At 36.5% G+C, this 26035-nt stretch overlaps 1 protein-coding gene across 2 annotated transcripts in view; it reads left to right on the top strand.

The window, feature by feature from the left end:
• Positions 1-26035, top strand: part of COL21A1 (collagen type XXI alpha 1 chain) — a 182913-nt gene that overhangs the window by 141013 nt on the left and 15865 nt on the right. For both annotated transcript variants that reach the window (XM_068937401.1, XM_068937402.1), the window contains exons 16-20: positions 15390-15434; positions 15727-15780; positions 21575-21628; positions 22923-22976; positions 23282-23353. In XM_068937401.1, the coding sequence (XP_068793502.1) occupies positions 15390-15434; positions 15727-15780; positions 21575-21628; positions 22923-22976; positions 23282-23353 (279 nt within the window). The remainder of the gene's footprint in view (positions 1-15389; positions 15435-15726; positions 15781-21574; positions 21629-22922; positions 22977-23281; positions 23354-26035) is intronic.

Genomic DNA, 26035 nt, shown 5'->3' with positions numbered 1-26035 from the left:
AGTTTTGGTTAATCAATAATATACCATTTATTCAACACTTATGTTTTATATCTGCACTTATGTAGTGTGAGTTATGAAATACTTCTGACCCTGCAGTTAGAGACAGACCGAAAAACTCTGTAGTATGTATATATGCAATAGAAAATCTTTTCTCTGAAAAAATATTTTTCTCTGACAAAAATGTTTTCTCTGAATGCGTGACTTAGCTTATTTTGATTAATGCACCTAGTTTGATCACTGTTGTACTTCCACTTCTATTCTCTCAATAGAAGATTAACGCTTAAAAATCCTATTAGAGTAAGTGTTAGTGCACGAAGGGTCGTGCTTTGTGTAGATTTAATACGCTTCTTGGAAATATGTCATAGAATACTAAGTATTCAGTCAGGTTTTGTATTTCCTTAAATAGGCCCACTATAAAGTAGCACTCACTTTAGATGTAATGTGTTTAGAAGACAGGACTTCCTGGCAGCCCTTAATAAAAAAAAGTGATCAGCTTGCACAGGAGACTTGGCCAGCTAGTTGGTTTCAGTCCATCAAAATTCTTAGCTGCAGATCTAATTTTCATGCCTTTCCACTCGCCTGAGATGGTTCAGTAGTGGCTACTGAATTCTGAACACCGCTGGCCTACTTTTCAAAGGTGCCAATACTACAGTCATAAGGGAAGCAAGCAGAACTAGCATTTGCTCTGCAGAGCGTGCCTAATGGGTGTCAAGTTTGGTATGCAAAAAGAATATCTGATTTCTTTGCTGAAAAATTTGGCTTTGACCTGTAAATATTTTTCATATATAAAATGAAGTGTTTTTTCAGTTTAGGGTTTTTTTTGACATAGACAGCTGATGCATCTCTTGAGCCTTGAATAAGCACATATCATATACATCATTTATTAACAGGTAGGTTTGGTTAGCTGAATTAATTTTTTGATGGATGTTTATTAATTTCTTCTTTAGATAAGAGTAGTCTTTTCAGAAGCAGGAATGCTTTACTGGTCTTGTTTGTCTCTTTCTCTCAACCTGTTCTCTGTTTTCCTCATATTTGCGTAGCCTTTTCTCCTAACCCTCCCCCCGCCAAATGTATGTCATTTTTCCCTGAAATGTGAGAGTTCTGATGACTTTCTGATTACTGGAACTACTATGACACATGTTGTTAATTTTTGTTACCACTTGAGAAACGGAAGGGATGACAGCTTTGACAACACAAGGATATCAGTAATCTTTCTGTAACTACACAGTGATTGCTGTAAGCTGAGCTACATTTTTTAAACTGAGTGCAGATTTTCCCCTCATTTATTACTTGTAAGTTCGCTTTAGGTGTATGTATTTTTAAAATACTTAGCTTGCTCATCTTCACCATTCTGTCTGACAAGTTATTTTAATTAAATTCATTCAGTACTACATTGTCTGCAGACAATGTCTTGCATTGTCAATTGCTATTAAGAAGATACATTTGAGAATGACACTGTAAAGAAACAGGTGATTAAAGACTGCTGGAACTGCAGGCAGACAGGTCTCAGCTACTCTGCAATTCCCAGCTGACAAAAATTACGTAAAACATGACAACATAGTTGTCGATCCAAAGCCTTTTGAAGTCAATGGAAAGATTCCCATTGAATTCAGTCTGGAGAGGGGCCACAGCAAATGTTGCGATAGACTTGGGCCTACTGACCTAATGCAGCTTGGAAAATTATGCCTGTATTTCAAAGTTGTAAAGTCAAACAGTTCTCTCCCATCTAATTCTCACTTCCTCTCTCTTCCTCATGATTGCTGTTTTTTAAATATCTATCTTTGCGGAGCATGCAATTAGATTAATTAGATTCATGTTCTGTAATTATATAGTATCTTTTTGGTTTTATTTTGCTTGCAAAGGCTTAGGATATGTTATTTTTGGAATTTTGCAGTTAGTAACATTTCAAATCAGGTAACTTAGTCTGGAAAATCAAGTTGAGAAAAGATGCCATACCTTACTGACATTTATTAAAGAATATTTTGTAAACGCAGCGTTCACAGAGGCAGTTTCTTAAAAGTTAAAAGGAAATACTAAAGAGCTGTAGTTGTTGTAAGCCTATTATGGACATGAATGGCATTTGCTATAAATAGCTCTAAGCAGTACTTAGCGTGGTCTGTTTTATGCTTGTAGGCTCTAGTGACCTTTTTATGGATATGCTAGCACTTTTCTTACTAATTCACGCTGGTAAAGGTTACATACCAGCATTCCTCCTCCACTGCAACTCGTTTATAAGCATAGTGATGGAAACACCTCTGCCAAGTATGTAGTACCAAATTAAAATCTCCCTATTGACTTGCTAAATTTTATTACAACGGATAGATGTTACCTGCTTATTCCAATGTCTCTTAATAATTTATTAATCTTTTATAAATTAAAAAAATTTGGTCAAAGAGAGTGACTCTGCAATTCTTAAGAGTATATGTCCTGCAATTAACAGTTTAAAGTGCATTTTTGTTAAAATGTGCAGTATCTCTCTTCAAAACACAAAATTGTAGGTACAGCTTATTTATTTGTACCCCATTAGTGATTCCGATGAGCTAGTCCTGTATGTGCATAAACAACACAAACTCTTGGAGCGGAAGAGTGAAATTTTTTTCTATGCATTTCTATTTTATGCATTAAAATAATTTTATGCGTTTATTGGGAATTTTCAAGTAAAGACTTTAACCCTGAGATTCTATCTATTAGTGTACTTGTAATAGAAGGTGAGCTTTGATTCCTAGATCAAGTATTTTGAGTGGCATATGCTTAAACTGTCTGAGCATGATGTCATGAGCTGTGACAGACTGTTTCATATGTGGTTTTTCCCACTGAGGGAATGATCGTGTTCACTTCATATTGGAGCTTCAGCATTCAGCTGTTGCGTACACAGCTTGGATGAAATGGGACTTAGAGATCTGGCGTGAAACTGAGAGTGAATCAACTTGACAGGATGAACGTACACAGTAATGCATAACATATCCCCTTTAGGAGTTATATTACTCCGAAATCCATATATATGTTTGCCCATTTAGGATACTGGAGACCTTCTTATCATTTGTAGTAACTGTAATATACGCAAGCTCACAAACAGCACTACTTTTTTCCTGAATGTCAGAAACCAGATGTTCTTAGTACTGGTGTTTCTGTGCACCTTCCTAAGAGATAGTATGTGAGTATTTGGACATTAGAGCTATACCGTTTGACTTAGTGTTCTGCTCTGATGTGGAAAAGCATCAATTTAATACAACTAATTATAATTTGAAAGCATTTCGGATGAGTTACTTTATGTTATTTTAAGCACATGATGAACAGATGCATTTAAAATATATTAGCCAACGTATTATTGCTTCAGCTTTAAATAAAAATAAGATGTTCTCAGAAGTTACTGGAGTTAATTAAGCAGACATTTTTGGGGAGCTGGATGCAGAGGTCCACAGAACTGCAAATAAACTCTGTATTCTCTCTCAGAACTTCTTAACTCCCAAATCTGATTTTTAAAATGTGATTGGTTGCTGAACTGTTGGATTTCAGAAATTATAACCATATAATTTGTGTGTAGGGGGGAATCTATTTTAGGTCTCTCTGGGTATCTCTGATTCAAGTTAGAAAGTTCAGAAGTCCTTTAATCATTCTTTATTTTCCCTTTAAGAGTATTAAATTATGTGTTTGCTTAAGCATTTAATGTGATTTAATCTGATCTAATACTTTCCAGAGAAAAGTGGTTTATGCACCACGCTAGTGGAATAACCGCTAGAGATCTTGAAAGCAACGTAGTAAAACTGGTATAAAATATATGTGCCTAAAGGGATTAACATTCACTTTGTTTAATGTGTGATATTTTAAAAAGGACTCAGTTTTGCGTTCTTTTTGATCCAGCTGATGTCAATGATAACAGTTAGGGGATTCCGGAACTTATCTGATAATTTCATACATGAAAAGCTGTGCTGAAGTAGGAGACGCTTGAAGAGAGAATTTGGACTGCTATTTGCAGCGTTGTGTGTTGGGCTGATATCTCCCATTTAAATACCAGGAAAGTTGGCATTTATACTCCCAGTAAACAATATTTCAGGTGTGCTGATTAATCTTGTAACAGCAACGTCTTTTCAGTATTCTCAGCTTACAGTTTTCTTGTTAACTCTCACAGTTTACGAGGAAGTTTAGGTTTCAAGGAACAATTCCAGACATTGTCTAATCATCCAGTAATTTAGATAGCAGTCTGGAAATGGCATATTTAACAAAATGGATTTTGTACCTCAACAGAAACATTATGCCTAGAATCAGAAAAATAAAACAGCATTTGGAAGATCAGCAGCACATAAATAAATAGTGAAATACTTGTGAATTTGAATTATATTCTGACAACAGAAGCACCCAACAGTCCTGATTGGGTGGCAGTACCATCACATGGTTTTGGCCTGATTAAGTCTTATGTGCATCTCCTCTTAAACAAATATATGATATGACAAAATATTTGAAGTCATTGAAGCAACACTTTTGCAGTTTATGGAGAAAGAAAGGAAAAAATGAAAAAAGTCATTTTGTAAAGAAGAAAAAAAATGACAACCAGTGGAGTAAACATCCCATTCTTGGATGGTGGCTGAAGAGTTACAAGTAAGTGAAATGTCAAATATTTTTTTTCTTATCGTATTTAAATATTTTGCAGCAATGCTAACTTTGTTATCTGCATATTTGTCTCTACTAAGTTTCCACTTTCACCTATTTCAGAGGTAGGATATGAAATATCTCAGATTATAGCATATTTTTAGTAACGATAGAGAGTCACTTGCACAGTAGATTCTATGCAAAAATACAAGACATAGAACATATTTGTAATCTTATGAAAGTATTTAAGGATGACGCTTATGTAATGCTTTCACCTGTAATGCACAGCAGATGTATTCATGACTTTTACTGAGCAACTGTGTTCAATCACTGTTACAAATTGTGTGAAGAAAGTGTCATATATGATAGACTGTAAATTACAGGAATATGTAATGAATGTGTGCCTTTTGTAAGTGGCAACTCGCAGTACATTGTGCTTACTGCGGTCTTTCATCTTTGCCAGGTGTCAAAAGATGAATTGCATAGGAGATTAAGATAGGCCTGAATTTTTCAGCATTGTTTTAGCAATGTTGAAATATTTCGCAAAAAACAAATGATTTGAATCTTTAAATATTTGTCAGACAATAAAGTTTTAAGTCTAAGATTATCATTTATGATGTATAAAAGCAAAGTGTTTATGTGTCCTTTTCCCCCTGTTTATGATGTATGAATTCAATAACCAAAGTAGTTTTTTTAAACTGAATGTTGGTAATTCCACCAAATCACAGGTAACGCTTTAGGAGCTTACTCTTCACAGTGCAATTTCTGTTTGTGTGCAATTTCATATTTCACTTTTATGCGTAGACTTAGCATTCTTACAAATCAAACACAAATAACTTTTCTCTTTCTAAATGTACTGTGATTTGACAAGAAACAAATATTTCTTCCTACATAAAATTACCATTCATGAAGCATATGCACGCACATTGTAGGACACCTCACTGAACTCTTTTTATTTTATTTTATTACTCTTCCTAAGTATTTCCTCTTTTAAGTATATTTGAAGAATATACTGTTTAAGCTTATATATGACCATATAGCCAAAGACTACATTTTAATTATTAACTTTGACGAGTAGGTCTGCATTTAAAAATAGGTAAGCAATCGAAGTCTTTCAGCTGAAGAAGGCTAAAGTTGACTATGCAAGCTCAATAGCTGATTAAACACAATAGTGGGGAGGAGAAAAGAAAAAAGATTAGACCTGAAGTCATGGGCCAATAACATTTTATAGTCCAGTATGCTTTGAATCAGCATTTTTCAAGTTACAAGTCAAAATGTTGCTGAGGAAGAGAACTGAGCCAGAGGTGAAAGCAGGGTGACCAAAAGGAGGTTTGAGTTTCCTTCTTTCGATGCAGTTTCAGCAGGGAGGCAATATGACAGCCAGCCTTCCTCTGGTCGTCATTCTCTGTTAGCATATGGGACAAGCCAGAGGAAAGATTTGCTGTACGTCCTCAGAAGATTTGAATTACAATCTCCTTGAGAACTGTGATCAGCTTGATAATATAAACCAGTCTAGCTGTAACTCCTTCAGGACTCTAAATGCTGCATCTGGGCATCAGATCTATGGTCTGTACTCTGCCAATTGTCCAGAATGGGTTTCATTTCACCAAATTTAGCCATCTCAGGTAGAGATACTTAGTCCAACTCTTCGTTTGGGCTTCCTGCGCTCTCAGTGGAAAGAGATTAATATCTGAATAGGACTATTCATCCCATTATGAGATAGTTGTCTCAGATAGATGGGATAATCTTCTTCTGAAATTGCCCCTTTTTTTAATTATTGCTAGAGGAAGCCTAACTTAGAAGACTGGCTTAGACTAAATGTTTAGATTTTTAGGTTGGTTAAAGTTAGCTGAACCCTAGCAGAAAATGTGCATCTGAAAAAAATGAACAAATAAATAATAGCGATGTGGTTCTTTGTTATTCCCATATTCAGGTGGTAGCTGGTCTGTCAACGTAACTTGTTTCTTGCTTCTTCCAAGTGTCCTTCACTCAGAACCAACAGGATTGCACTAGTCTAGTGCACTGTGCTGAATTAGGGACAAGTTGGTTGCCCAAGATAAATGATAACATACTACATAAGTGTAGAAATAGCAAAAGATAGAAGTTGAATAGGGAAGAACTGTAGTATTTGTGATTCTAACAAACTTTCACCAGAAAGAGAAACTTACCTTAGCATCGCATATAGTCAATATTCTTGCTTTTGTGGTCAACGGATACAAAGTTGTGTAGTGGAAAGCGGGTGATTTCCATTCTTTTTTAAAGGGTAATCAATTGGTTTAACGTGGGAAACAATGAATACAGTCCCTGTCCACAAGGAGCTTAAAACCCAAAATCGAGATGTTGTTTCTTTCTTCTGACTTGTGTCTCTGCATTTTTTTTGGTGTTTAGCTCCCTTAACTCCTTCCAATCTGGCTACTTTCAGCAGTAGAGCTCATTGCTCTGCAGCTCCAGCATCTAGAATAATCATCCTGCCTTTCTTCTGGGATGTACAGCTGGGAAGCTGCTTATTTTTGCTGTAAAAAATAAAAGTGCTGAAACCAGTAGATACTGTGCTAGCAAATTTGGGGAAATTTGGTGCAGCAGTGTTTTCATTTCTGTCATTTTTACATGTCAAAATTCCAGTGAACTGAAGCTATGGAATCTATGGAAAGCCTTGTCTGAATAGAGGGTGGCTTTCCATTCAAAATGTGATGAAAACCTAAACAATCTTTCAGCAACATGAATTTAAAGTCATTTATAAAGTTGAATTAAAAACTGTGGGCAAGATTAAAATACTTTGATGGTAGAAGGCCTTTTTTTCTCCAAACTCTAAAAACTTGATAAAAATATATAATTTTTCATTTGTGCCACATGTCATTGTATTGGAAAGCTTCGTTGAGATGTGTGTTATGACCAGCATTTTTTTCTTTTCAGATAGATAATTTTAAAATATCATATATTTATGCTTAACTGTTGTTCTGAAAAAATGACATTTCACAAACCAAATAGCGCTCTGGGCTAATGAAGCACAGGGAATGCAGTGTGTGTGGGATCCTGTTCTTAGGTCAAGCTAAAAAACCCCCCTGCCTTTTGGATTTTAACATCTTTTACTCATGTTGGACCAATATGGAATGAGGTCCGGTGTGAGTGCTGATACTACAACATCAGCAAGAACAAGGTTGTTGCATCCCGTGAGACCAAGAATGAAGAGTCCAGTAAGACGAAGAATGATATAGTGTAGTACAGAAATATTAAACCATTTAAGAAAGAATCTGACTCTCATTGCACACTTCATTTTTGCTTTAGCAATTATTCTTTCTAATTAGATTTAGTCTTAGTGATTACTGTGTGAGTCAAGGTATGATTTTCCCTCTTTGTCATCTAAAAGGATTTGATTTCCCTGCACCAACTTTTGTTAGGTACAACTGAAAAACTTTATCACATAGTTCTTTCTCTGACAATGGATAGGAGTGTATAGAAAAATATTTTTTCAGGTATATTTACTACCAGTTTTCTATTTATCAGAGGTTTAGGGAATTCCTTAGCTAAAAGTGCATGCTGGATCATACTATTTAATAGCCAGCAATGGACCAATTCTGTAGTAATTTTATAGTCTTTTTTTGAAATCATTTTTATTTCCTTTTGCCACGTCCTGTGGCAAGTTTCACGATTTGCACCATGTGGAGAAAATGCATGATTTGTTCTGTTCTTCAACAAACTCCCTGCTCCTAGCTGATTTCACTGGGTGGCCCCTTACTACAGGAAAGGGAGGTGGCCAAAAATTGCTTTCTTCCACATCGCTGTGACCTGTGTGAACAGCCTTGCAGTTCTTGCATCTTAGATGGCTGACAGCCAGAGGTGCAGCATAAAACTGCTTAAATACCCATGTGTCTGCTGTGACACATGGGTTAGTGTCTCAGCTTCTTGGAGAGAAGGGAGGTCACTAGTTTGCCCACTCGATAAGTCTGGTGCCCAGCCTTCGGTTGTGGGGTGGACACCATGGTGTCACCAGTGGGGTTGGGGTCTTGGGCTTTGTCTGGCCAGATGCGGATTCACAAAGATTTTAGAAGACACCAGTTTCACCCTGTGGCAAAACATACATGGTTTTCATTTTCTATTAATGTTTCCAGCTTTCCAGCTATACAGGTTTCCAAGTCCTGTGTTGTTGGCAATGCAACAGTGGCAACTGTGTTCCACGTTTAAAACATTTGCATTTTGTATTTTTTATAACTGATTTGCCAAGAGAAGTGTTTGAAAACTCTGATCTTATAACTGTGAAAATACTCAGTGTGCTTTCTCCTTTCCTGCATTTTACTTAAAGCTCTTAGTCCGGTGGATACTCGTGATTGTGGGAGTGCTTCTTTGAATTTAGCCCATTTTTCTGTGTCATCTATCCCAACTAGTCAGCAGTAGCAAGATGCAACTTCATCAGATTTTTTTAATATATATTTTACTTCTCTCCACAGTAGGACAGTATCCATTTATCCATTATCCACATGGATTTTGTCTTTCATTCCATTAGAATTATCAAAGATTTGCTGTGATCTTTTAAAAATACCTGCACTGTTGTTGTATTTTTATCCAAAATACAACTCCTACTTTTTTCCATGACTGCTAGTAGATCTCTCACGTAGCATCAAGGATGTTTATTCAAGTTTGTTCGAGTTGTATTCAAGTCATATTTTTAGGCGCTTAGATATTGTGATTAAAGGGATCATGGGAATAGCTGAGTAGATAGATATCTTTTGTGAATCTTGATGTATTGGTATAACTTATGTAATGTCCGTTAGTGTCTTCCCAGAATCAGAGCTGCAGATTTTTCAGTGGAAGGAGCAATTTAACTGAAACATCATTCAGAGACCTCATATACAGTAGAAAAGTCATCTTTTTAACGGTAGTCATGTCCTTTATGTGTTTTAAGCCTAATACTTTGGCTGACCCTAGGTAACAATAACACTGTTGCAAAAAGAATAGGGTCAAAATTAGCACCTTTCTGGCAACTTTTGTAGAAGGCCTATGGACTTTATAAACCTGAGCCTCTGGTTACAATTTCTTAGTGCCTTGCTGGGATTATGTTGTGCGGCTTGTGCAGGCTACGGCTCTCATTTGTGTTGTGTAAATGGGCAGCTGGCTAGAATATGACCCTCCTTTAACAGGAAGAGGGTTAATGGATCCGGTTACTGGTTAATGGATTAATGGTTAATGGATCTGTGTATGACAAGGGATGTAATTTAAAGAAGTAGAGTCACTAAAAGTAACTTCGCAGAACATTCTCATAAAAAAAAAAAAAGCTATGAAAGCAGACACCATCTTTAACCTTAAAATAAAACCGTATTATTTAGTGATATTCAGTAATAGTAGTAGAGAAGGTAGTAGGTTTTTCCCCCAAAGAATAACCTCAAAAATGGAGGAGCTAAGCTTAGATTTTATTTCTTTTCAGTTTTCCAGGAGGTCTCATAATTTAAACAGGAAGTAATTTTTTTTATCCTAACTTTTAAAATCATGATCATTTTTAATAGAGAAAAATGATATTATTTCAGGCATTTTTGTGTGGATGTTGAAAGAAGAATGCATGGTTTGAAAAACTATCTCATAGGGATTTATCCTAGACCTTATTTATCAAATGTCTGGCACACTGCAAATAAGTCCAGATGTACTGTATTCAATGAGAGCATGTTTAAGGCAGTATGCTAAAAGGATACAGTTTTGTATACCTGCCATAAGAAAATAAGATCCTTGGAGAGAATTATACTGATGTTGCTTCAATCTCCTTGGGGAGTTTGCAAAACAGTTTACTCATAACAGAAAAGCTTTTGGAAACTCGTCTATGCATAATTTTTCATCTTCCAGAGATACAGTTTTATGATAACTAATTTGTTAGCTGTAGTCTAGAAATTTCCACTTTCCCTACCAGGGCTGGTGTGCCAGTACTAAAGAGTAAAGCACTATTAGGTACTGAAAAGATGGGGAATATTAAATGGAGTAACAGAAAATAAAGAACTTAATAGGCTAATAAATACCCATTTTGGGAATAAAATATTTTCTGTTTTGTTTTGTTCAGAAGAAGTCTTTTTGCATGCTTTCTTCCACTGTTCATGAATATAAAGTTAAGCAGAGGGGGAGGTATAAATAATTTATAATACTGGCTAGAAAAAGTGGGAAAAATATATTGAGAAATGTAGCTTGTGCCTCAAGTAAAAATGCTTGTACCTAGTTGATTTGAAAACATAAGGCTTCAGGCCACTTACTTAATGGATTTATTGTAAAACAGCATGGAAAAAAATCCAGCTGTTTAATATCATCCAAAAACAAAAATAGACACTTTATGATTAATGAAAGCTACAGAAAGATTTTCCAGGGACTGTGCAACCACGTTCCTTTTACAGTTAAATCCATTATATCTGCCAGGTATTATCAAAGAATGGAAGATTTATTTAAATTGCTAAAATGGAGATAAAAACTGAATATTTATACCGGATTGTATATGTATCACCACTGAGGCTCATAATCATACCGGAAACAAGTTTGTGCTTTTGGGTGTGCTGAACTCCCAGCTGCGGAGGGATTTAAGAGCTGCTGAGGAAGGGTGCGGCGGGGGATTTAGGTGCATACCCAGGCGAGCTGCGTTTTGCAGTGCAGTTGTGCAGCCCGTGGGTGAGCATTGCTGTCTCCCACATGTCAAACACACCCCGAGCTCCTTTTACCTTCGCGTACCCTGCCTTGCAGTTACGTGTCTTGTGATTCTAGCCGACGTGAAGGCTTTACCAGGAGATTTTGGACTCTAACCAGCTGTGCGAGGCGAGTGCACGCAAGGGAAGAAGAAGAGGTGATTCTTGCTCCAGCGAGCACGGCGTCAAGGTGTGGGACTTGGTCACCCACGCGTTGGCACCGGGGCCATCTGAGGCATCGCAGGGCGTCTGAAAGAGCTGGCATGTATGACACTACTTAGGGGGGCCAGGCATCTCTTTTTAAAGACAGAAGCGGCTGTTTTGGTTGCCTCGGTGACACTCAGGTGTCACTTTGGGTACCTACAGCGGGGCCTCCAAGGGGCTGCGACGAGCGCTCGGGCAGCTGCTGGGCTGGTAGATACGGGCAGCGAAACACGCGGTGGGAGGCAGAAACAGGTGACTGAACGGGCAAAGGAGCCCACGTAAAGGAAGGGTAAAGAGAGAGGTGTCTGCATAATTAAATAATCTGGCTTAGCTGTTGGGCTAACTGATACGTAGTCACGTAATTCCTGGGCGCGAAGTTAGCTGTGGGTGATAAGGCTGCTGTTGAGAAACTTTTGAATATCCACACTTTTAAACCAGTGAACCACCTGTTTCTAGGCTATCTTGCTGGCTTTAAATTTTGTGTGATTATATCACTTACTGGTTAAGGTTAAAATAATTAATAATTTTCAGGTTGCTATAGGTGTAAGGCAGGACTTCCCATTTAAGGGAAAATTTCAGAGAAGAGAGAGGGTATGTAAAGGAAGTTAAGTTATGGAGGAAGTCAGACTGACGCTACTGGAAAAGCTAAGGCAGTAGTCAGGCTTGCAATACATATAATTTAAAAAAGATGGAACAATAGTGAATAAGCCTTACATTAAATTTGGTGTAGAAGAAGAAGGGGAACAAATTAACTGATTCAGGGGGGTAATGTGGTCTAACTCACGTGTAAGGACAGAAATCATTAAAGTGCAGTAGATTCTTTGATTTCCAGCTATTCTGGTCACAAATGCAATGCTGTGTTTTATTGGTATTATAACTGCATATATGATAAATATGAACCATTTAAAATAAGCTTTCTGAAAAGAGGGAGAAAAGAGAATCTAGAAAATTGCCTTCCCCTTTTTTGTATTTCATATTGAACAAAACGTTGCCTGATAGTTTTGCAAGGGACACCCCCAAAGGCAGTCTTTTTCCTGGGCCAGTGAATCATGAATTATTCCATAGCATTTATTCTGTTACTCCCAGCGGGTGGCAGTTTTCCCATTTGTAGTAGTTCCAAACATTGTGTTTCCCTTAATGGCAGAAAAATTGCATGATGGGTCTGTTTCATGTTAAGTTTTGATTAAAGACAGGCATTTGTGATAATTTTAGTTACAATATACGGTTCACAAAAATTACATTTTTATTTTACAAATGGAGTAAAACTAATTGCTTCAGCTCATGCTTTAAAATGAGAATACATCCTTTGATAATTACAGTAAGGTTTCTTTGATGGCTTAGTGTTATGTCACCCTATTAAACATAACTTCCTGTTAAAAGTGTTTTATTACTAATGGTGGAAAAAAAAAATGGCTCATATTCGGAAGACTTGTACTGCATGTGAAATCTCTGTTTGGGAATGAGGTTTCTAATACATTTCCAAAACTTGATTTGGCTTTTAACCTAGAAGTTAGGGAAGAAACTCAGGCTAGCTAAACTACTTTTTAACCTTCTCCTTTGGGAAAGTGCAAGTAATTCTAATTGGCATGACCAGGTGTTATACCATATATAAGGAAGTAATAGATTGGGAACAGATACTGAGAAGGAAATTTAATTTAATTTTTTAGGCATGCTGAACCTGATCCTACAGAAATTAGTCTTTGCAATTGCTGAACCATGGAAGCTATACAGGAAAGTAACCCTCACGAGGAAAAAACTTTTTTTATGACCAAATTAGGCACTTGATTCTCCTTTTTCTGTGCCAGATGACATGTGGTGAATAACTGAAAATCTCCACCCCATGTACTCTAGGAATCACTCAGATTGATGTAAATGATAGATTCATTCTTAGGTGAGTGAATGTCAGTGAGCTATGCAAGAATTTTAAGGATCTGGACCTGCTCCCACTGAAATAAGAGCCTAAATTCCGTGCGCTTCAGTTGTGCAGAATCAATCAATTAAAAAAAAAAGAAAAAGAGAAATTATGGCTTAGTTTTCCTATTGTTCTTTGAATTTTATCCTTCTTTGCCATTGATACAAAGATAAAGTTAAAGGTGTTGTGTCAGTGATTCCTTTTAGGCAAGAAAGTTCAACAGAGCTCAGCAAGACATTGTATTTTTTCTTCTTTGGCATGTTTATATGATCATAAATCATTCTCTGTGTTGTGTATGGGGAGTGGTCCCTCTTTGCCCTGAAGACAGCACAGAAATGTGGCTATGAAAAGCTTTGGCACATGCCTTCAGTAAAAAAAGGTTGCTGCCTACTGGGAGATTTTTGTCAGCGCGTATGAAATTCACAGTTTTGTATTACAATTACAGAAATTTATATTTAAGCTTTATATTTTACAGTTACAGCAATTAGCTAGTAAATAATTGTACTGAGAACTCAAGAAGAGATCTGGAATATCCTAAATGTGGTAATAAATATACCCCATTTTTTATCTCTGTATTTGTGCACAAGATCTAAGACGGGTTTGGACAAAAGAACAGCAGTTTAGCAAGAAGACTCTTTACACAATTTGAGTGAAAGTCATAGAACGAGGCCTTTTTTCCAGTTGATTGTATTATGTCCAGTGATCTCTTCTTTTAATGAAGAATTGGAATTTCGATGACTTGTGAAATACCATTGCTAAGTCGTTTGCCGTTGACCGCCACACTGCTTCTTTCTGATAGAGTTACTAGGATCTGGAAGGCAGGTGCAAACTGCAAAACTGTGCTACCTTTTCCAAGCCAGTGTTGCACAAATGTAATTCTTACAGAAATGACCATCATGTTATTCCTATCTGGTACGTTCAGGTTGGTATATATATATGTATGTATGTATTTTTTTTTTCATAAAGTGCCTTTTTTAGGTAATGTCTAGAACAATCCACTTACCATTTTCCCTGGAGCATATTAATTAAAATATTAGATTAAAATGTAAAGTCAGTATGCCAAATTCTGCAATGGATTTACTGTGAATTAATGACGATACAAGTAAGAACAAATAGGTTTAGCGGAGAGAAGAATTTGATTGAGTTTAGAATGGTGTTTTAAGTATACGTGGAGTTTTGTTTCAAAGGCCGAATTATATTCATTTAAATTATCACTATAAGCAAACAGTGTGAGGTACACTGCAGAGTTAAATGAGCAAGGACACTGAGTAAATGTTAGGAATCTCCAAGTATTTATGAGGGTGGAAGCTAGCACCTTTCACATATGATAATAGTCATCTCTTGTGTTCTGTGAACAGTCGCCGTATTTTAGATGGGAAATGGGGCTTGTTGTACTTGGTCATCAAATCCGGTATCCTATTGACCAGGACCTTTGCTGGAAGGAGAAACGCTCTAAGTCACTCCTGTCTATAGGAAACTTTATGTTTTGTAGCATGTAGTGAAGATTTATAATCATTTTAGGAAGCTAGCTACAAGTAATCATATTGTAAAAGAAGATTTTTTGCCTGAAATTACAGTTCCTGATAGCACAAAGTACTGATTATGTAGATGTATTATGATAGCTCTAAAAGCCAGCTTGCTTATTTAAGACTGAAGATGCGAAACTCATGCTGTAGTTTCTGCAGTGGGAAATCACGGGTAAGAGAAACCATCTCTTCCCTTGTGTTAGCTAGGATTTTCAGGGCAGCGCTCCAGCATGCAGTGGGTTACCAGGGTGCCGTGACCCTGCCCACCTGCAGGCTTGGAGCCCTGGCAGGAAAGCACTGGGAGGTTTCACTGTATCCCTGGGGTGAAATGGTTTGCATATTTGCAGCTGAAACCTTCTTCTTTTATTTTTTTTTAATTTTTTATTTCCTGCCCATATTTTGAACCCTAATCATATGGCTACTGTTAAATTTATAAGGACATGATTTTTATATATATTATTTTCTGGAGAAACTATTCTATATATTTAAAAGGTTTTCTTTTTTTCTTCTCAGGGAATTCCTGGAATCCCTGGAAATCAAGGAGCAAAAGGACAAAAGGTATTGTTAGCAGTTCAAAGCACAGTTACAAGCTGTGCACATATGTACCCTTTCTAAACTATGGGCTCAATTTGCCCTGAGAGGAGAGTTTTCATAGTAGCAATGTTTGAAAATCTTTCATTTAGTCTTCTGTGATTCCAGGAGTGCATGATTAAAAAAAAAAAAAAAGAGTTAATTTTCTAATACTTTGAAAAATAGTCTGGGTTAAACATTTCTGCATAACTAAAGGGTATTTTAACGAGCTGTATATACATTAATTATACAAGTATTCTACTTATATGAAAAATTATAGGGTGAAATTGGACCACCAGGACAACCAGGAACAAAAGGATCTCCAGGGGAAACTGTAAGTAATATTGGTATTATTATGATCAGGAACTACAAATAATTTTATGTCATTGTATTCAGGATATAGAATTAATAGTACCTGTCAGTGGGAAAAATAAGAGCACTTCTTGATTCGAAGCTCACTGATATGTGCAAATTTTCTCATGTATGACAACAATGGGAAAAAGATAATTTTTTTTTTCTTGCCTTGTCTTGAGACTCGCTGTATCTCGTGCGTGTAACAGGACTGTGCATGCTCAGTCCAGGCTGAATGTGCGACTCCATTTTCTCAGGAAGCCAAGAAGGTATTACAGTGAAAATATTTGCTTGGGAAATTTCAGTATTTCTGTAATGTTACTACACAGTGTGGGAAACTATAATATATAACATATTTAGATTGGAAAATGCAATGGAGGATAAGTAATCATAGAGTCCAACTGTATCTGTGATTTTTATTTTGGTAATGATAGTGATCAGTTTTCTAATGGCTAAACCAACAAGAAGTATCAGATTCTTATGAATACTGTGATAGCATTGTTTTGACAAAAAAGAATCTAACATCTAACCGCATAAAGTAAAACATTAACACATAGCTAACATGTAAACACATATAAAACATTTTGCAAAAAATAATCTTGGAGCAATAGTCATAGAGTCTATCTGAAATGGAGGGATAAATCAAAGGAAGTAGTAAAAGAAGTCAGCTGGTCTAAGCGGAGAGACTTAAATAGCAGCAAAGGGAAAATACTCTGGACAGAGCTTCAGAAAAATCCTTAGGATTAAGCATATGAAAAGGAAGAAGAGACGGAGCAGCTTAGAAGCAGATGTCTGCTTTGTAGGTACAAATGGCACTGACCTTTTTATCCCTAAATAGGGAAGCCATGCTTAGAAGTCACTATGTTTCTTCCATCAATGACAAATAATGAGTCTATGGCAAATGTAGGTTGTTAGCTCAGTGGTAACTTTGAAGTTTGGAAATTTTAGGTGGAAGCTGTAAATTACTCTCTCTACTGCCCTTGCTCTCACCTTAAGCCTCTTGCTGCTTTGGCATCAAATGAGAGAACATTACTACAGATTCTTGGATTTGGGAGATCATTAAGAGAGATTCTCTCATTCAATGTCTTAACTGTGCTGTCTCCTAATTTACCTACCTCATCTATTTTCCAAGATATTTCCTTATGAAGATGTTTCATCAGTAGTGAACTTTCTTGTGATCTCATGAGGCATCAGGCCGGATTACCTCCATTCCAAAAGAAGAAGGGTGCTCAATGGCCGCTTTCCAGTATTGAAGTGGAAGACGGGGAGAGGCTCATTCTGAACTTAAAGAAATCCATGCTTATATCTGGTCAAATATGGGACAGTGGGAGGCTCTCTGAAAGGGGACTGGTTTGCATTTCTTAATCATCAGGATGCCTGCTGTGGACCTTCTGATCCTCTGGTTTTCTTACGGAATCACTCTAAAATCCTAGTTAACGTTACGTCTGAGTCATTTGTGAGCCTTGAGCATGGTGTCAGACAATCTTACTTCCAAATATTGAATTAAGAGTGAGAAGTTTGCATTTGGGTTCATTTTTACAAGTGGGGTTTTCCAAAGTTTTGTATCTTTGCAATTGGAAGAATAATCTATTTTACAGAATTCTGCAACTTTAGAGTAGATGTTACAGGGGGAGATAATGTTATATGCCTTTTCCATGTTGCCATTGTTGTCCAAGGAACACCAAAAGACAGAGTCAAATGCAGCTTAGCGGCTCTTGCCTGCACCTAGCCAGTGAAGATAGTTTTAGTTTCTGGATTTTTTCTGGATTTTTTTGATTTTTTTAAAGAGGTTACTAAGTGGTAAATACACTTCTCAAAGTTGTGAAGTCCACAGATCTTACCTACTTTCCTATTTCCTTTCTTCTTCTTCATTTTTCACTTTGTTTTATTGGTTTTCATCCAGAAGATTCAGAGGAACTAAGCGTGCAGTTTGTGCTTTGTCATGTTTCTGTGTGGGTAACCACAGACAAAGGAAAGAGCCCTGAACTCGTTCTATGAGTAATGCTGGATAAAAAAACTTGAACCTGGTTTCCAGGTAACACAGATTATACAGGCATATGAAAGTCTGTAACTGTATTGAGGAGCTTACGTCTTTTTTCATACTTGCAATTCCTTAATAAAATACACAGTTAATTAAAACCAGTGTGGTCCTGGATGGAGAGAAAGTTTGAAACCACTTTGGCATTTTACAAATTCTGGGCTACTCTATCACCCAACACATTTCGAATTTTCTTCACAACATTCAGCTACCCTGAATCCACCTAGCAGCTCTTCCTTTCCCAGCTCTATGATAGGCATGAGCAGTGCATGACAGCCATCAGAAGCTCTTTTGTATAAAGCAGCTACGCCGGTGAATTTTCTTTTTGTGGTCTTAAAGGACTTTTTCAGCCACCTATGGATCTTCTCTGGAAAGAATACATTTCTTTGGGAACCAGTTACTGCAGTTGTCTGGATCACTCTTGGAAGAAACATTACCCGAAGGGCGAGCAATTCAAAGCATGACGTTTCTCTCTACCTTTCCACCAAATCTTTAGTATAAGCATTTCCTACTCCTTGCACATTTGGTGTCTCACCTGTGCCTCTAATCATTTTTATTGCCTATCAGTGGAAATTTTTTCTCTATTTCTTGCTGAGCAAAGCTGAACAAAATGCTCAAGGTGAGGATGCAAATATAATAGAACCTTGTGGGATTCCAAAGGGTATCTATTTATTCAATAATTCGCCTGCCATTCATAGGTAACATCTGGTTGTGTAATACACTTGAAATAATTTATTAATGTTTCCTACCAACTCAGTTTAATGCATCTTTTCTCACCTGATAAAATAAGTAGGAAATTGATGCATGGAATATATGAATATTTTGTATGGCATTAGGGAACTTCAACCAGAAAAGATGGTGGGATTTTCCTTGTATTAGTCACACTATGTTTGTTCCAGAAAAAACAGATGGAAAACTTGTGGATGGCCTATTAATACTTTGGGAAAATTCTTCAGTAACAAGTTCTTCTTCAGTAATAATTATGTTGCCTATTATGTTGCCAACATCAGTAATTTATTAATTTATCTGATGCATAAATAGTGACAGGCCTGGAAAATGCGGGGTAGGGGGTCGTGGTGGTGATGAACGCTATGTTTTATGTCCTTGAATTTTTATTTATTTTTGCTCAGGACGTACTCTTCTTTCGTTTTAAGCAATAATTTTCAGATTATGTTCTCGAGCTTTTCCTATGTTGCATGAGAAAGTTTTCTTTTTGTAGCACGCTGATTCCTTGTAGCCTTCTTACTGTATTATTTAAAATAAAATACATTGAATATGGCCTAGTAATTAAAGTAAAAGTAATTAAAGTAAAACTCGGGACAACTGCATTTTATTTCTCCGTTTCCTGTAGATGTATTCCTGGCCTTTAGTTACACTAAGCCTGTTTTCTGATTTGCTTTCTCCAGTATGCATTAGCAGTTCAGCGAGGATATATACATATAACCGATCTAATTTAAAAAAAACAAAAAACAAAAAAAAAGTATCCAGCTATACACACAGTTTTTGCCCTCTGTACAAATGACAGGGGAAGAACAGAGGATATCTGTGATGAACACTTAATGACATCTGCAGTTCAGGGAGTGATGCAGGCACCAAGTAGGAGTCTAGTGTGGTGTCAGTAGGGGATAGGCTCTCAGGAGCGTCTTACATGACTTGAAACACAGGGCCATGCTAAGCTAGTAATGTGGAAGAAGCTAAAAATCCCCTAGTTTCATTTCTCATGTCTTCCACACTATCTCTCCCCAAACTTGTGCCTGCTTTTCCCTGCTGGATAATGTGCAAATGGCTAATGCGACAACACTATCTTCTAGGCTGTGGGTGGAAGTAGAACTTGGAGACCTCACTCCAGCTGGAGGAGAACGGATAATTTCTACTCCAAAACTATGAAAGAAATGGCATTGGGTATAGTAAACCTTTGCTTTACAGAAAAAATAGGTTATACTAGATTAATGGCATCATCTTTGATAAGATGACTGATTTTTGAGATAAGTAAGAGCAAGCAGATCTAATCTTTGGAGTTCAGAAAAGTGTTTGAAGTGATGCCACATATAAAATTATTATTTATATTAGAGAAATTGAGGTTTAATAGGAGCATTTTCATGTGTGACTGGCTGAGTATGAAAAGGCTGAGCCTCAGGACAATTAGCAGGAAAGTTACTCGAGCTTTAGTCTTGTGATTGATACCTTTTATGCTATGTACTCACAGCCCTGTGTCTGTGGCCCAAAGAGCGAGTTGGTGTGTTTCTCAATGGAAAGTAAAGTTTTTGGTGTCCAGTAATTTCTTGCAACACAGCGAGAAAGAAGCCTGAGTTATCTCTGTTGCCTCAGTTAACAGAAAGCACAGGTGAAATACCAGAAAATTGATTAAATACTTGTTAAAGCACTGGTACAAAGAACTACTTCATTTTCCAAATATTTTAAATTTGTTTTCTTTGTATTTGCAAAAACAAAGCCATCCTTTCAGTCTTAGCAAAAGCATTACAATGTTTTTTGGCAAAATTAAATTGCAGGCTTTGCAACAAATTACTGTAAACTTATTTTTTTTTGATCACAGATCACTTTTGAAGAAGATCTGGGATAATGTCATTGACAATATACTCCGAATAGTTCCTAATGTTTACTACAGAATGGAGGGTGGTTGCTTTTATATATATATATATATATATATATATTTATATATATATATATATGAAAGCAAAAATTAGGTTAAATAATAAAAATCCAGTGGTTTTTGGAAATCTTAACAATTAGAAACATTGATCAAACTTAATCTCTAACAAACGATTTCGTGGCCTTATTTAAGTGTTTGGCTTTCTGTATGCTTGTATTTTAGGCTGTATCTTGTCAAGTAAACTTTTATAGTCGATCATATTTCAAAGTATGTATGCATGTCCAAATAAAACAATAATAATGCATTATATTTGTTGATACACGGAGTTCTAGAGTCAAAGAGAAGTGAGATGAAGTGGTGAGAAAGACATATATTAACAACAGATGTGGAAAATACTAAACATGGGAATTCCATCTTGGAAAGTATGACTTAAAAATAAGTCTTCTTTTCTGAAGTATACTTGGGAGTAACTTTAAGTAGAAAAAAAGGAGAAACCCAGGCAGTTGTTGGTTTACTATCCTTTAGTTCTTAGTTTGTGTGTGGACCAAAGACAGCTAAACATGGCTGTATCAACACATGTCCATCAGAGGAGCCCAGGGGACTGAGTGTGGCAATGCTCTGCCTATGCATGTGTGCTGAAGTGTCATGACCTGAAATGGCAGAAGCTGGTGAGTGTGTGAATGAGTGGTTCAATCCTGAAGATTCTGCACAAGAAGTGAAGGTGTGGCCCCGAAGTTAACTGCTATCTCTAAATCTCGTCAGAGTTTGGAAGTAGAGTGAAGGCATCACAACCTTGAGGGACATACTGCCAGAAAGAAACAAGCCAGTCCTGAAATACCAGTTATATTTTCATTGTTTTGGGGAACCCTAAATGGAAACTAAGAAACATGTTCTTGTATCACTTTGAATTATAGCTAAGGACCTACTAAAAGTTGTTTTTTTCCATTGTGTAGTAACATTTCCTTTGGCTGTAGAAGGCCTAACTAATCTACTGTGCAAGGTTGTATTTCCTCTCCATTTATTTCATTGCAGAAATATGTATGATAAATAATAATTTATATACTGTACTAAAGCTATTATTCCTCTAGCTTATTTTAGAAATATCTCTGCCTTTTCAAAAATAAATAGGGTTTGATGGGACCAGAAGGTTCATTTGGTCTACCTGGAGCTCCTGGGCCTAAGGTGAGCATTTGTGACTTTGTGACATTGTGACATTGATAAATGACTGCTTTATTGATGACAAAATGACAGGATTTTGAGTTTTGCAGCTAATTGCTCCATATATTGAATATAGAAAGGTAGCTATGTGGTTTTCCATATATTACCTTTTACGATAGTCCAGTATCTGCGCTCGAGAGAGCTTAATATAGCTTAGCAAATGGTGCTTGTCATCTCATGAGGTTTGGAACTGTTCCAGAAACAGTCGTGAGATTTTGTTTGAGCTGCACAGTCCTGGAAAATGTTCTCCAGTGCTACGAGCCAGTTCTCAGTATACATCAGAACTTTCAGCCTGTGTTACATTTATTTATATTTTAATTGTGTTAAATAAAGTTATGTGTTGCTTTTTCCATCCGTGGAGCCAAAATTATTTCAGATGTAATGCAATTGATTGTACTGCAGCTACAGGAAGAATTAATTTGACCTGCGCTCTCAGAAACTAAAATAGATACTATAAATCCATATATGTTACTGTAGCCTTTTAATTTAATCTGAGATGAGTTTTGACTAGTAAGCACTGAATTGTAAGTCCTGGGGAATAGTTAGGAATATAAATTCCATTTCCCAAACTTTGCATCTACAGTTAGCTCCATTTCCATGTACATTATTTTATATCCAAAACTACATACTTATTTAAAATTGCACGCTGAAGGTAACATTTTTTAAAGCGGTCGATATTTTGCTGTTATCAAGAAGACGGAACACCTATCAAATGACCAAAAAAATAACTAGTTTTGTTTTCATTGGTGAAAAATGCTTTCATTTGGACGAAAGAGATGTATTTTTCTCTCATTAAGAATATAAGCTCTGTTCCCAGAGAAAAATCATAAGACTGTAATCCATAATGCTTAATTTTTAATGAAAACCTCGTGCTAAATACATGGCAACTTCTGTCGACTTCAGTAAAAAGCAAAATATAAAAGTATATTTTGGCTCAGACTAGTGCAAGCATTTTGAGAGTTTTTGTTAAATTAGATGATGCAAATGTGAAGTCAGTCAACACAAATATGGTATGACTGGGCAGGGAAAATTTGTCAGGTCGGGAAGGGACAGGTGAGCAGAGGCAGGCAGATCTTTGTTGCCTTTCCTGAAAGAGGGCTCAAACTTCAGGTTTACTGAAAGGGGACAGAACTGTAGCCATTCACTGTGACTATTTTTAAGAGCAGATTTCCCAGCAGTGTTTGTTTATGCTTGCAGTTCATCCTGCATGTAACAAAACATGTTGATGCGTCAGCTGCACTCTTACGTTGTTTTGTAGGGTGATAAAGGTGAACCTGGAATACAGGGGAAACCAGGACCCTCAGGAGCCAAGGTAAATATGAATCTGGAGGTACTCTAGTTAAAGGAGAGATTGATTTACTTTTGCATGATTTGCTTCTTAGTTACAATGCATATATACTTGAATGCTAAAGTGAAGAATTAGGAGAGCCTTTTGTGGCATTAATCAGCTTGTCTGTATTCAGCATCCCTTCCCAAGTTCTCTAGACATTTTAATCATCGTAAGTCATAGAATTTCAGAATATCATAGCCAAAACGTATCAAATGATCTTGAAAAATGTGCAGTATGTTTCTCACTCAACACCTCATTAATATTTATGGAGCTATTGTGTTGCTCAGGGAGAACTAGGAGGATCTGGTGCTCCAGGAGAACCAGGCTACCCAGGCATCCCTGGCACACAAGGTATAAAGGTAAGCAATTTTTTCTCGTTTTACATTATTTACAGCTTTTGTTGGAAGTGCTTTTCCTATAAGTGAACATTATTAGAGGAAAACCTGTCTTTTTTAATACATCATTAGTATTGGACAAAAGTCGGTAAATTTTGGAAGGTCCGTTCTCTAGAAAACCAATCACTTTTCCTAGAGAGGAGAGAATGACCAAAAGGGAGAAACTATTAAAATAAAATGTTATGAAGTAGGTATTAATGGACTTTTAATGATGAATTATAGTATATAATGGTATATTCTATGATTTACTTTGTATTATATCTCCTTATAGCAAGTGCTATATATACAAAGTCTATTCTACAGTCTTTTGTGGAGATCCCCTAGGAACTGGAGCAATTAACTATAGGCAGTTGGGACAGATTCATTTCAGTTAGCCTTAGCCACTAAGAGTTACATATCTGATCTCACCAAGTAGCCCAGGTTCTCTCCATATTTAGTTGAGGGAGTCTCAGCTCCTCAGGGGTACATTCATTCACATCTTTACTGTATGCCTTTCTTAGGATGGGATGCATCTGAAAGTGCTTAAATATCCCCATTGACTATAGAAGAAGTCTAGACGATTAGCTAAATTATATGTCGAAGTTTTAGATGGCAAAAATTACGTGAAATGGATCCCGCTTATATGGTCAATGTTGGAAATTGCATCTTCTTTTCAAATAAGAACCTATGTTTTTCCCTCTTGCATACTGAGTTCTTACAGCGGCCATAACTTCAGGATCTTGCAGTCTCTCAGTTCAGTGTTGCATCTGTCAAAAAGTATTAGAGACGTGTGGTTATACTGAAAATTTTCAGCGCTGAAGAATTGTTTTGTGAAAACATTATAAAATTTAGTATTGATGTTTGAATTCTAGAATAGTCCCTCTTATTTTTAAAGTCTAAATATGCAGAATTTTATGACAATCACATGTCTTTAAGGAGTCTCAGGTTGATAACATTATAGGCAATATAGATCTTTAGTATTTTTGAAATTTGAATAATTTAAGACTATAATGAATACTACATTAAATGCTTTCCTCCTACATTTTCTTCTGCGAGATGTGTTGTTGAAACTTCTCAGTTTTGTGTCAGCCAGTAATGCAATGCTTTTAGTTTGATTGGGAGCTGAAAAAGGCCTAGAAAAATCTGGTTTTCAAATGCTAACTTTTTTGTTTCTTAATGTAACTCATTGCAGTGTGAATTGATTCTCTTGAGGAGAAAAATCAGCTATGAAGTAGTTATAGAATGGGATTTAAGAAACTAAAAATTAGAAGCAATTGAAAATCATTATTCGCTACATCCTGTGGGCAGCTGCAAAGATTTTTATCAGAATTTAACAAAGTCGCATTTTCTAGATTATGTTTTCCAGGGGTGGCACCTTCCTTCTATATAACTCAACCAAGAAGTAGAGAAAGTCCAGGAATTTTTCCTTTTCATATGCTCTTAGGCAAATTTATGAGAAGGAAATACTACATGTTTATCTGAAATAGATGGGAAAAAATGTTCCCTGTGATCTTCAGTAACATGATTTGGGGAGAGAAATCCTGTGTTGAAGACCTTGCAGCTCTTGTGGTTTAAAATTACTTTAAGTCAAAATAATTGCATTGCTGAAAATCTATTAATTCTAATTCTAACTGAAGTTCTGATTTGTATCCATTATATATTTGCTTTAAAATGTCTTTATTCTAGTCAACTTTCATAGAACAATATGTATATCCTGAAAATTAAATGTTTCATTGTTTTCCAAGATAATGAGTACTGCTATTACTTCCTGTATTTCATTCTATTTCTATGGGAAAACATTACAAATTGGCCAAAGAAAATTTTTGTAAAAATGCGTTCCTTAATTGATGCATATGAGTATAAGGCTTCTTTTACTGTTATACTGTGTCTTTGAATTGGATGTCATATAACAGATTTGTTTCCTTAGGATGTAGTTTATTATAGTTAACAAGGTCTACCTGAAACCCTTCAAACTACCTATTTATTCAAGCAACAAGCTGTCAAGGTTGAAAATGTTGCTATATTTGCTATCAGCTCAAATTAAACCTTTAAGCTTGTAGAAATTTTTTATATAAAAGTAAATTAGGTATTTTTAGGTCCTATGTCTGACACTTGTGTTAGAAGTTTAGCAGTGTTTTCTGGGAAATAATGGAGTGTCAGCTAGGGCAAGTATTTTCCCATTACATTTGCATTCAGATTACAGATTTCAGGATAAGCAAGAGGTCCTGTAAAGGCAAAGGAAGCTCGGGTAAGGCATCAGAGAGGAATAAGCAGTTAGTCAAAAATCAGAAATGATAACACACCTGTGTAGAAACACCAGAAACGTAGAGGACCCCTTTATGAAGGTGAAGACCTTCATGTAATAGGCGTTGCAGTTGAATCAGATACTTTAGTATAGAAAGGAGAAGTGAAGCAGGAAGTTAAAAGGGTGGTGTTGTATTTAAACACCACCACCCTTCTATATCCCACGTAGAGATATTCTGCTAGACCTTAGCTTCTGCTCCAGAAGAGCAGAGGTCTTCCAGATGTCCTCTGCCATATGCGCCAAATAGCGCTGTGTGCCTGTGCTAAGCCAACTGAAGCATGTCCCTGGTCAATACAGTCAGCGGAGGCTAGAGAGCAATCCAAATCTAGGTGAGGATGTCTCAGCCTGAGTTCCCTTTTCCA

Source organism: Struthio camelus, chromosome 3, assembly GCF_040807025.1.
Source record: "Struthio camelus isolate bStrCam1 chromosome 3, bStrCam1.hap1, whole genome shotgun sequence".
NCBI lineage: Eukaryota > Metazoa > Chordata > Aves > Struthioniformes > Struthionidae > Struthio > Struthio camelus.
The sequence above is the reverse complement of the archived record's forward strand: the minus strand, read 5'-3'. Positions and strand labels throughout refer to the sequence as shown.